General features: G+C 35.6%; 2 protein-coding genes across 2 annotated transcripts in view; one reads left to right on the top strand and one right to left on the bottom strand.

The window, feature by feature from the left end:
* Window positions 1-2,011: 2,011 nt before the first annotated feature.
* Window positions 2,012-3,729, top strand: LOC307163161 (forkhead box protein H1-like). Its single transcript, XM_079879069.1, has 3 exons — window positions 2,012-2,217; window positions 2,940-3,035; window positions 3,131-3,729. The coding sequence occupies exons 1-3, from the start codon at window positions 2,071-2,073 to the stop codon at window positions 3,653-3,655; spliced, it is 768 nt and encodes a 255-aa protein (XP_079735195.1). The 5' UTR covers window positions 2,012-2,070; the 3' UTR covers window positions 3,656-3,729.
* A 4,881-nt stretch (window positions 3,730-8,610) lies between these two features.
* rims3 (regulating synaptic membrane exocytosis 3) overlaps window positions 8,611-12,933 on the bottom strand; it is a 67,378-nt gene continuing 63,055 nt past the window's right edge. The window contains exons 4-7 of the mRNA XM_079878716.1: window positions 12,267-12,379; window positions 11,536-11,637; window positions 11,290-11,429; window positions 8,611-9,275 (exon numbers count right to left, since the gene is read on the bottom strand). Coding sequence (XP_079734842.1) covers window positions 9,063-9,275; window positions 11,290-11,429; window positions 11,536-11,637; window positions 12,267-12,379 — 568 coding nt within the window. The 3' untranslated portion in view covers window positions 8,611-9,062. The remainder of the gene's footprint in view (window positions 9,276-11,289; window positions 11,430-11,535; window positions 11,638-12,266; window positions 12,380-12,933) is intronic.

Below are 12,933 nucleotides of genomic sequence, written 5' to 3'. Positions count from 1 at the left end.
CAACAATATGATTAAAAAATTAGAAGAAAAAAAAGAGGAAAAAAAATAGCCTACACACACACACACACACACACACACACACACACACACACACATATATATACACACACACATATATATATATATATATATATATATATATATATATATATATATAATATATATATATATAATATATATATATATATATGCCTAATATGAAATTAAAAAATAATATAAAAAAAAACTACCAGCATATTTTAAATAAATAATATGCGGAACATTCCAAATACAACTTGTGGGTATTCCCTTTCCCCTAACATGCATCAGTGTTCTCAGTGAATCTTGAATCGGTTGTTGAATATGACTTATTAAAATGATGTGTTCAAAGGAATCGATTCTGTAAAATGAATTGAACTACCTAGCACGTTCTCGATTATTTGGTCCTCCCACACTCTCCATTGATTCTGCGTCACGACCAGCAACATGACGACAGCGCCAGATTAAATTCTAAAGCGCGATTTCAAATCTTTATGAGTCCATGTTTGTTTGGAATTTTTAAATATTCATGCAATTGTTAAATAGCCGTGCTAGTGGTTTAACAAGATGTTTTATCTAAATGTCTAAATTAAGAAAACTGCCCTCATGGCATGAATATGGTCGAAATTCAATTCAATACAGCTTTGATTAACCCTTAGCCTAACCCTTTAGTAGCCTTTAAAGTAGCCAAGCTGTGATACTAATGGAATGTTGGGAATGCGAAGTTTTGATCCAGATTGAATTGATCTGTGATTAGCCTATGCTACAAAACTTGTCGTCCTTATTAAAACCTTGAGCTGTATTTTTAGCAGTAGGCTTATGGACCCCATTCTTATTAATTTATTCAGATAATATGATAAAAGATTATAGCCTACATTTTATAGCCTAGTTATTTATTGGTTTAAATAATAGGCCTAGGCCTATTAAAACAACCACCTAATTATTTAATAAAATGCGTATTTGGATGTTATTGGTAGGCTATATTTGGCAATTTTTACATGTATTCTCAATGTTCAAACTTAGGCTATAGCCTACACTGTTGTATGCCGTTACAATATTAATAGGCTACATGCAGCTACAGCTGTGATGCCAGCCCACGTGTTAACACATCCAATTAGATGAGATAATATTTATTATCATTATATATCGTTATATTATTATGAGATACTAACGTTTCGGTTTTATTGTAGTCTACTACTTCACGGCTTTAATTAGCCTACTAATGTTTGTCCATTCGTTTTTGCAGGTGCCTATAAATCCGCAGTTCCCAAATGCAACTTAGCGCAACTTTTGTAAAGTGATAGTAAAATCACCCCAAAGATACTGCGACGACACTTCCGTGGTTTGTGTGACTTTTTTCCTGACCTTTATGGAAAATGCACCAGCCAGTTTTCCATTGAGTCACTTTTGGAGCGGGAAAGCAGCGCCTCCGCGAGGCACTTTGTGCAACTTAGAAAACGCGGTTCTACATTTAAGCAAAGAATAACTTTATAAATAAGTAAATTAAGAAAACATTTATTGTATTATCTGTTCATTTGTTTTGTATTTTAAATGCAGTTATCATTTAAAGAGGTTGTGAACAAGTCAGCCATACAAGCCATCATATAACATTAGGTTTGTTTTAACATTTATTTAATCTAAAAAAGATTAGCCTACAAATAATGACGTCATTATTTAATAAAATATATATTCATTTGTTATGTTTTAAAATAGCCTAATATTAAGACAATTATAGCCTACATACAACGTGGCTATTAATACAATGTTTGTATGTTTAATTATTAAGATTTTGTCTCTAAATTTGAGTTTATGTTTGACATTATTTCTTTATATTTTCAAACTCTTTATTTCAGGTGTGTGCATGTTACAATATTAAAACATTTAAAGCCAATAGACTGTGGTGGTCCAGGCATGCCCGCCCACGAATTAACACCTCCATCAATTATGTAAAAGAGACATTAATGAGGAATGCACATCTATAGCCGTCGTTCTTCATATATAGGCCGACAAACTGCACGACAAACACTCGTCGTCACTAGCAGCTCACTTCAGATGTTCTCAGAGATGCAGCGAGAGCGCGCAGACATGCTGGTGGTCAGAAGAAAATACAAGAGATACTCCAAACAGAAAATGACATACCTGGGTCTGATCGCTTATGTCATTCAAAACGCACCTGAGAAAAGATTAACCTTTTACGAGGTAAGTTGTTGTAGCCTACATATTTTGCGGCATCAATTATAAGCCTATGTCCATTTAACAATTTAATATAAAAAGTAGCCTATCTATTTATGCTTATTAAACAAGTAGCCTAGGCTACTCTCTCTCTCTCTCTCTCTCTCTCTCTTTTAATTTTTTTATTTTTATTTTATCTATATTGTATTGTAGCCTTTCCACATGCTATTTTTTTTTGGAAATAAAGAATTAAAAAAGAAATACTACTTGGTGGAAGAATAGACCTTATTTAGAGCAGCGCCATGACATGAATGAAAGCGAGGCTGTGAGGGAAAGACTTGCCGTGTTTGCATCCGCTGTAAAAAGCTGTAAAGCTCATCGATCACTTATAATTCTCCACAGCATGTTGTCTGGAGTTTTCTGTCAACTGAAATTTCTTAGTAAAGATATTTCGTCAGTGTTTTATTAGAAGAGCAGTCAAAAAAAAACAAAAAAAAAAACATTAAATTACAGTACAACCCACTGAAGAGATGTCCGCTTTCATTACCGTTAAAAATCAAAGATGGCGCTGCTGCGAATAAGGTCTTGTGTCCTGGGTTCAATTACTCATTTAGTGCAAACTTTTATTGAAAGTGGCTTAAAACAATAAGCCATTTTCCTAGGTTTCTTTATTTAAAAAAGTAAAATCAGAAACATATAGGCTATTGTTTTTATTTGATTTTAATTATAGCCTGTTTTTCCCCCATCAGTTAATGAATGCGGTGACGATATTTGTGGACGGGGATAGAAAAGGCATTGAGAATAATATCAGAGTCTGTTTATCATCAAACAACTGTTTTGTAAAGGTAGGTGTTTTTTTTCTTATTAGGCTACTATTATTATTAGTATTGGGCTATATTATTATTACTGGACTTTTATTATTTTCTCTTCACATTTTCAGGTGCCTATAAATCCGCAGTTCCCAAATGCAAAGCGCAACTTTTGGAAAGTGGATGATAGTAAAATCACCCCAAAGATACTGCGACGACACTTCCGTGGTTTGTGTGACGTTTTTCCTGACCTTTATGGAAACGTAGAAATTCCCATTAAGAATCCGACTGAAAACAGGGAAACCTGCAAACGTCCTGGGGCAGAAAAGAAATTTACCAGCCCGTTTTCCATTGAGTCACTTTTGCAGCGGGAAAGCAGCGCCTCCGCGAGGCACAGACCTGTACTTGGTGCAACCAGGAACTTAGAAAACGTGTTTCTGGTCCGAGCAAACGGAGACCACGGTTTGTTGGCATGCAAGAGGAAGACATGGGACTGGCCCAATCAAACTGCGCGTGCCAATTTCAATGGACCGTATTCACACTTTTGTTTTCCTACTTACAGTTTGGGCCAAATGAATGATGGATGCAGTCCCTCTGGACCCTCAAAGAGTTGTAGACATTTCACTTCAGATGCTGTGAGATGGGCCTACATGTAAAACTGCACTTAACACTTGACTTTCTTAGTGTACATAGGCTATTCTTACTGATTTACTATGCATTGCTGAAAATATCTGCCAGGTTCTCATTTACCAAATAAAATGTGTGTGTTTTTAAAATGTAGCCTACATATGTTGGGAAGAAGCTGCGTGGGAGACCAGGTTTTTCTTTTCGTTTCTTTCTTTTGTTTGCCAAGTAGTAGGCCAATTTTAGTCCTATAGCCCTTTAATATTAAAAGCAATTTAATGATAAAGACTTACATTCAGACACACACAAAAAAATGGATGATTCAAATAAAATTTATTGACCTCCAGCTTCCAGCAGTCAATATGCATGCAAATACAGGCTTCAGTCAAAATTAGTATTTTTTTCAAAGTTTCCCATCCTTTTTTTTTACAAAACTGCGTGCACCTTAAATAATTCTGCAGCGTACAAACCACAAAAATACCAGTTTTACATTATCAAATACTGCACATAGAAAACATTTACAAAGCACAAGTATAAAATTACAGCTTCCCCATACAGCTCTTTACCATTCTGTTATTCCTAAACAGCAGTGCACTGTCAGCTCGAATCATTTTTGGGGTCTACCTGTCTCTGATAAATCTTTGATCGTGCTCTCCCAAAGTGCAAGACTTAAACCGTAGTGGGTTAAATATAGGAGAGATGTATGGATGCAATGGGCATGGATTTCAAAGTAGCTACATTTCTCATGAAAGTTGAAAACCTCACTCTGCGAAGGTGAGCATGTCCTAACAGTGCCTTGTGCTGTTAACAATCCATGAATAATATGAATGGCTAGTTTATGGCAACAACAAAATAGCTGCTAACAGCTTTGCTACATGAATGAGAAAACAGACTACAAGTGACCATCTTCGCATAATAAATAAGTTGCCAATGACAGTCTTTTAAGTCTGACCCAAGATTACAATCAATTTAAGGTTGTAATCATATAATATAAATCAAATAAAATATATGAATATCTTTTTTAATTCAATGTTTTAGTTAAATGTGATCGCAAACAAAAAGAGCCCATTTTTAAAGACACTGAATGGCTCTTTGAGAAAATACAATGCCGGCTTTCTTCATTTCATTTTACAAATCTCAAAAATAGTAGGCCTAAATGTAAATGGCTAAAAACAAACATGCACTGAATGTGTATGTGCACTTATGTTTTTCCAAAAACCAAATAGGCTACTCAAAACAATTGCGATAGCAAATAGATTAGTAAATAGATTGAATTAGATAACAGGGGCCTCATATATATATATTAAAAGCACTTTTCCAAGTCAAAGTGATATGAACGTTGCTTCAAATCTGTGCGTATGCTAAAATTCACACAAATGTTCATAATTATTTATAAAAATTTGATGTGGAAAATTGCTTAGCGCCATCAGGGCACTTTTCCTTGTGGTAGAGTGTCGGAGTACTGCAAGTATTTGGAAATCTAAGCAATTCTTGCCTCTCGCCATTCTCAAGTAAAGGATTTGACTTGTGCTCTTTTATGCTAATGACATTAATTAGTTGGCGTTTACAAGGTGGAGATCTGAAACCATTCAGCTGCGCACAATTTGAAGATAATTTGCGATTTATAAATTTCAAAATCACATCTGGAAGAGTTTTTGGGCGTACGTTCGTTCTCTGAATCACACGTAGGCTACGCACATTTGAGAAATGATCATAAGATCAAATGTAGGACGGTTTCTATGCGACATTTTATAAAAGAGGCCCCCGGGTTCTTGTGCTCATGTAAGCCTTTAAACATCAACACATACCGGGAAATGATGTGTCATTGATGTACTGTGTCATTCAGACACTGTAAAAGAAATAAAACCTGCAATACAATGAAATTAAATATATAATATGTACATTCAAGTTAGAGATACTTTAGTATAGTGATATCGAAGCAAAACACCCAAGGCTTTCAGTAACACATCTAAGCCTTATAATAATAACTCACAAGTAAGGCAATAAACAAGCCATCACCTTTTATCCAGCAGACCACCCTTTAAAATAATAAACTTTTACAAAAATAAGATAATTATAGCTTCAATAATCCTTATATTTGTTCATAAACGGACAAAAAACAGGGTTTCATAAAAAGACTTCACAAGGTTTTAAATGGCCCAGATAGTTGTAAAGGGAGATTACATTCCATTTGGAAATTAAAGCAATCTCTCAACATTTATATAATTTATATACATCATACAGTACCTGACGAAGCAACATTTCATAAAAATGTTCAAAGTCACACATCATTCTCAGTTTTACAATCTACTGTATATTTCTGAATGCAAATAAGAAATGTAAGCATGAATAGCAGGTAGACCTCCAACTGTATCGGCTATGATTGTTGAACATAACATAACATAATGTAACATAACATAACATAACATAACATAACATACTGTAACATAACATAACATAACATACTGTAACATAACATAACATTGATATTGATCTGTATTCAGTGTATTAAGATCATTCCCCAGTCAGGCTGGTGTCACCTACTTACACACACATATAAACTGTGTATGCCATAAAACTGCCAAAAAAACCCACGCAAAACAAACGAAAAAAAAAAAAAAAAAAAAAATATTTGCCATGTATATGAACTGAAAAGAATGAAGTGGTCTCGCATATAAAAGCATCAAGTACTCTGATACAACACCAAGCGTTTAAACGAACCAGATGCGAGTGGCATCTTATTCAGAAGGTACAACATCATACTCAAAGATTTGTATTTATAGATTATCAACAAACCACAGAAGCATTTGATAACTGTATCCTTTTACTGTCAGAACAAAACAGATCTGATCGTTCCCATTCCATGTTAAAATGTCGAAACGCATCCAAACCACAGTAAGTTGGAAGCGGCAAATCTAGATTTTTTTTTGTTTCGTTTTGTCGATGTTGCATTTGGTTTAGCTATGGATTGCAACAAACTATATCCATCCACTACACCTGAAAAAATAGAGCAGTACAGTACAAATATTCATGCATTCAGACTCTTCATTTTGCAAAAATGCAAGATTTGTAACTACTTCATTGTACAGTAAAGGGACACATATAATCCCATATTCCAATGTACGTAAAATCACATAGAAAAAATATCAATATCTAATAGACATTTCATAGTGTTTACCAAGGACAAACATTCAGCTGCAAATACAATTTGTTTTTAGTACAGTAAAACAATTTAATTTCATCTTTAGTTAGTACCTAATTTAATGTACAGACATTTGTCTGTTAGTGGAAAAGAGAAATGTGCAACACAATCAAACTTGTGCAAATACATAAGAAGCAAGAAATGCATGTGAGAATTAGAAGAGACTCATTTTGTATGTTTAAAGGCAAAACGTTTGAGCTTGAAGAACAACGACGGGCTGGAAAGTAAAATATTCTAAAATGTCAAATCGGTCATGACTGGCATGGGTAAAATAGTTTCAACTTGAATGTACTACATTTGCAACTTATGATGATAATAAGAAAGAGCAAAGTATTGTATCAAAGTTTCAGTAGAGACGGCTGTACAGCAAAGCAAAATACTAAAATACTTCAAACGATTCAAAATGATAAATCAGATGAAACGGTTTGCTGATCTCATAGTCTGCCTTTAGGAGCAGATCATGCGTATCATGATGCAAACCAGAAAATCAAACAACATTTAGACTTTGAACAGACTGAATTATAGACGCGTCTTTAATGATTTGGCTAATGATCCATATGGGAACTTAGAAATGAATCATTATTCTGGTTCTTATTGATACTGTCACATATTAATCATTTTATAAGTGTTGCCATCATCTCTGCAGAAGATGCGACTGAAAAACTGAAATCTGATGTACTGGTACAGAGATCCTATGATATATAAGGTACCGATCTGATATATTCATCAGAACTGTGAAAACAAATCTAGATGTGCAGAGGAGGCTGACAGGAGTGTGATGAACACTTTGTATTTTACCTACACTGCTGTTTTCCTTCCAAATGTCTCCGTAACACCAACGACTGACTGAAGAAGCCATCTGAAGCCACCCAGCTAAAGAGGACTGCTGATTGGACAGGAATAGCCACAATGGCAAAGTTCATAGAGAAAAACAAAAGTGTCCAGGAGTTTACAGAATACCGTTTGTTCTGGGCTTCAAGATCCTGTTGAGCGAGCGACTCCATCACCAGTCCTCATGTAGTCGTGTACTTGGTTTTTGTTCAGCGTGACCTCCTGAGTGTAACAGGAAACGGAAAAGACCTTTAACAGTTCAGATCCATATGCTGGTAGAACGAAACCCAAAACTACTTGAGGCGGTAAAGTATAACGCGGCTCCAACTTTCCAGAAATCTTCGCTACTTGCTACAAGAAAAGTTTTCTTGCTTGCCAGCGGACAACGTTCGGCATATCCCACAATGCAGCAGCTGTGTATGAGGGTTGCTGGTTTAACAGGACAGTTGGTTCTCCTTCAGAGGGTTTCGATTCCCTCTGACTACGTCTGCAGCTCGGTGCAGATTGCGTTGTTCAGACAAAAAGTGAGATTAAAACATTAGCAAAATAAATAACCTACCATCTATAAGTCTACATCATTTTAAAGGCAAGCTTAAATAGCACTTTACATATTTTGCTGAACAAGGGTTGCGAGTTAACGTGCAGAATGCAGTCGATTAATACATAAACACAAATATCAATCTATATATTTATTTATTGAGCTCTCCGAAAAAAAAAAAGAAAAAAAAAGAATACGCTACTTTATGCGACATGAACTGTGTGCATTTCTAATGTATAACCTGACCTGTGGAGTAAAGCCCTGCCCTTTAAGTTTAATTGTGTATGTAGTCTAGTGAGTTTTTCTAACACGGCTTAGTTTTTTTTGCATCTCATCTAAGTCATTGACTCTGCTACATATCCATACTCTATAATATAACACTACAGATAATAAGAATTGCTTTGGTTTTTAAAAAATAAAACTTCGGGTTTGGCATAGAGAAATTATTGACCCTTGAGGATCTGGAACTGCTAGAACCCATTCTGCTCCCTGTGTGACGTGACGTCAACACAAATGCTACATTGTCAGGAACATTTCTCAGCAGATTTATTAAATGCCCCTATTGATTGACCTGCGAACAATGGATCTGCATGTAACTAGCCATGACTGATTCCGGACGCCCCTACAACCGCATGTTGCTGGTTACATCCATATCCATCTGTGTATGTGTTGAATGTGTCATGCCTGATTTGTATCCAACTCTTAAAATCTGTGTCGGTAAAGAGGAGCGTTCCAGCCCCGGGCGAGTTGGCCGTATCTATCAGAGTGTGTGTTCATGCTTTTGGGGTCGGTGGCGGGGTATATTGAACGAAGATACACACGTAGAGATAGAGAACACAGGCATATTAAGATGGGGACGTGGATGTGTCTAGGTGCACGAGGGGCTGGTGGCGCTCTCGAGTGAGGACTGGGAGAGTCGGCGTGTCAGAGGGCCGATGCTGGGGTCCGCCAGAGAGGAGGTGGGGAAGAGCTTGTACCAGCCGCCCACCATTGATGACAGATCGAGATCATCCAGGAGGATCTGAGCCATTCCCATGAAACACTTGCTGTCCATGCGGCCGTAATCTCCCCACACGATCACCTGGTGAGGATAAATGGACACATTTAGTATGCAGCGGCCCCAAATATGGCATTTGCACGTGGTGTGAAAGTTTCTTATAATGACATTTATACATTTTTAAGTGTGTCTTATGCTCTGGATGCTTAAGAGACGCTTAAAAATGTGAATGTCTTAATGTACTTTTTGTCTTAATTGTGAACATAATATATACATAATACTGTATATATATAGTCAGTAAGATTTTTTGAAAGAAATTAATACTTTTTTATTCAGCAAGGATGCATTAAATTAATCAAAAGTAACATTTATAACATTACAAAAGATTTGTTTCAAATAAATGCTGTTTCTTTTAACTTTCTATTATTCAAAGAATAAAAAAAACCTATCATGGTTTCCATACAACTATTAAGCAGCATAACTGTTTTCAAAATTGATAATAATAAGAAATGTTTCTTGAGCATATTAGATCAACATATTAGAATGATTTCTGAAGACTGGAGTAATGGCTGCTGAAAATTCAGCTTTTTCCATCACAGGAAAAAATTACATTTTAAAATGTATTCAAAATAGACAACTATTGTTTAAAGGGGGGGTGAAATGCTATTTCATGCATACTGAGTTTTTTACACTGTTAAAGAGTTGGATTCCCATGCTAAACATGGACAAAGTTTCAAAAATTAAATTGTACGTTTGAAGGAGTATTTCTGTGCCAAAAATTGTCCTTCCGGTTTGTCACAAGTTTCGGAAAGTTTTTTTCGAGTATGGGTATGTGTGACGTCAGATGTAACGGAATTTCCTTATATGGGTCCTAAGGGCACTTCTCCGGTAAGATCGCGGGCGCGCGCGCACTCGTAGACCAGAGCAAGAGAGTGAAAGCAGTTCGCCATCAAAGTGCCCTGCCCGGCTTTTGGGAAGTCAATGTCACCAAAGAAGTGTGTTTTTGGTTGCCAGGGCAAGACAACCCTGCACAGATTCCCAAAGAACCCAGCGTTAAGGAACCCGTGGATGGAGTTTGTTTTCCTGAGCATAAACAGAGTTGTGTAGACTGTTGTTCCCTGCATTTCGACGATGATTGTTTTATAAACAAAGCCCAGATCGACGGATTTGCAGATCGTCTAATGCTTAAGGATCGAGCAGTCACAATGATAAAGGTTCGGTGAGTAAAACTGCTTCTATTGTCTCTGTGTGTTGTTACTAGCTCGGCGCGTTAGCACAGCTTTAGCTTCGCCCACAGGGCCCGCCTCCAGACGCTCGTTTTTTTCCGGAAAGACTCGGTACAGCCTATTTTTCTTTCATAAATATAATAAAACTAAAGACTTTTTGGAGATATGAAGGATGCAATACTACTAATAGGTACTCAAGATTAACAGGAGATTGAGTGAAAATGAGCATTTCACCCCCCCTTTAAAATATAATAATATTTACGCTATTTTGATCAAATAAATGCAGCCTTGGTGAACAAAAAACACTTCTTTCAAAAGCATAACACAATCTTACTGACCCCAAATGTTTAAATGGTGCATGTCTTTAAAATAAATGCCCAAATCTAAGCATTTTATTGCAGATATTAAAAATAATTTAATCATTTTTCTAACCAATCAAAAAAGAAAAAAAGAAATGATATTAAATATCAAGGTTTTAACACCAAATCAATTACACTACATTCTGTGTAAATAGTATTTAGACTTAATTAGAATATATCAAATCTAAAAATAAATAATATAATTATTAATTATGACATTGCTATGATGATCATGAATATTAATTGATATATGGCATGTAATTTGGTTAGCCACTGATGATATTCAATATAAATAATAATAATAATTATAATGCATAGACTATAAAGAATATGAAGTGTAAAAAACACAAAATAAGCAACGTCTCCTGTCTTTCCATCAACAAATTCAAGACTGCAAGATTTTTTAAAAACGTTTTATTCCATTAAATGCTTTTTTTGGGACCACTGGATATTTAGATGTTATATGCTGTTTTCTGAAGAATGTGTTTGTGAAGGATAGCTGGAGTGTAATACCTGTAGCACTTTCCCCTGCGGGCTCTCGTCAAACATCAGGGATTGCTGGAAGGTTGGATCCAGGGTTTTCTTCACCACTTTGGTTTTCTTCTTAGCGAGACACATTCCATTCTCCAGAACATAGACCTTTATATATGTTGCTGATAGAAAAGGAATCATCCAATTACTAAACAGTGTTCTATGGCCTTGCCAAACAAATCATGTGGATAAAATGATTCAACACAGTTATTTTTAATCGTGGGTTACCTGAAATGGTCTTTGAGCCTGGTTTAGGGGTCAGACCTCGGGCCTGCGTGATCTCAACCTCTAACTGACCCCCTCTATCCATCACACCAATGTAAACATCACCTACAGAGAAAACCATATGGCTTATGATCAAAACTTTAATTTCTGTGCAGAAATCTTGCAATGGGATTATTAAACAGCAGGTGGAGACAAAGAATAACATATAACCTCCATTCCTGAGAGTTTCTGCCTTGATATTTGATTTGAAACAGAAATTAGATACAAAGGCTATTATTAAATCTAACAAGCCAATAACTCCAGGCCAGTCAACATGGGCTCCTGCAAAGATTGACATTTATCAGATCTGCGTCAATTTGCAGACAAATTCATTGACAATCAGCTGAGTTCCACAGAATACTAAAGGATAGCATAGTACCATTTCTACTGTATATACTATGTATACTATGCTCAGTATGAAAATTTACTGTACATACAAAATACCCTGGTGAAGCACACAGCATGAAAGACTGTTTTGCGTGAAAGGCACATTGCAATATACTCGACTTGACCTTTCATATCCAGTGTGACGAATAAAGCTAACGTTTTGCCACAATAATTCTTGACACATTAATTGATTGGACTGCCAAGAGTCAAGACAGTATATTATGATATTAGCATAAACTGATTTTTTTTTTTAACAAAATTTTAATTGCTGTATTCAGTGTATACTACCCAGTATGCAACTCTCTTACCCATCGGTGGTGTGGCTAATGTCTGACGTCCCACTATCTGTGCGGGACCAAGGCCATCCAGGAAGTCACTGAATTGGCTCTCAGGGCCCAGGCGAGTGGTGGGGAAGATGAACCTAAAATACACCCGTTGAGATGTGTGAAATGTGTGATCTATCAAACTCATCTAGACAAAACAGGGTTGTTTCCAAACAATGCAATACATAGTACTGAGAAACCAACTTCTTCATCATTTAATGTGAAAATACCTCACATTACACATAGATGTATGAAACTTGTCAAGATTTTATCATATTTAGAGCTGCAACTAACAGTTATTTTGATAACTGATTGATATGTTGGTTTTATTTATTAATCAATTAATCAGATGAAAAAATTAAATATTTGGTAATTATTCAAGTAATTACAAATGTAATCCATTATTTAAAAAAAAAACAGTTATTACACATTATTTACCAATTTTATCAATTGTTGCAGCTCTAATCATATGAAACCACATTTTAATTATTTTCATGACAATAAAGCACATTTCATCATCAAAATGTCATGTGAAATAAAAATGTGTATTATTAAAATATTCTTTTCTTTTCATATTGTTTTTGTGAGATTCACTCAGATATAAATGCATTTGGATGCAGTGATTTGAGATCTCCAGGTTAAATGTCTGTGA

The sequence above is a fragment of the Squalius cephalus genome (assembly GCF_949319135.1).
Source record: "Squalius cephalus genome assembly, chromosome: 8".
NCBI lineage: Eukaryota > Metazoa > Chordata > Actinopteri > Cypriniformes > Leuciscidae > Squalius > Squalius cephalus.
This window is presented reverse-complemented; position numbering and strand designations above follow the sequence as displayed.

Bases quoted from the DNA above. Each gene is read 5' to 3' on its own strand.
- LOC307163161 (XM_079879069.1), top strand. From the start codon at position 2,071: ATGTTCTCAGAGATGCAGCGAGAGCGCGCAGACATGCTGGTGGTCAGA. The intron at 2,218-2,939 runs GTAAGTTGTTGT...TTCCCCCATCAG, and splicing joins AAAGATTAACCTTTTACGAG to TTAATGAATGCGGTGACGAT. The intron at 3,036-3,130 runs GTAGGTGTTTTT...TCACATTTTCAG, and splicing joins CAAACAACTGTTTTGTAAAG to GTGCCTATAAATCCGCAGTT.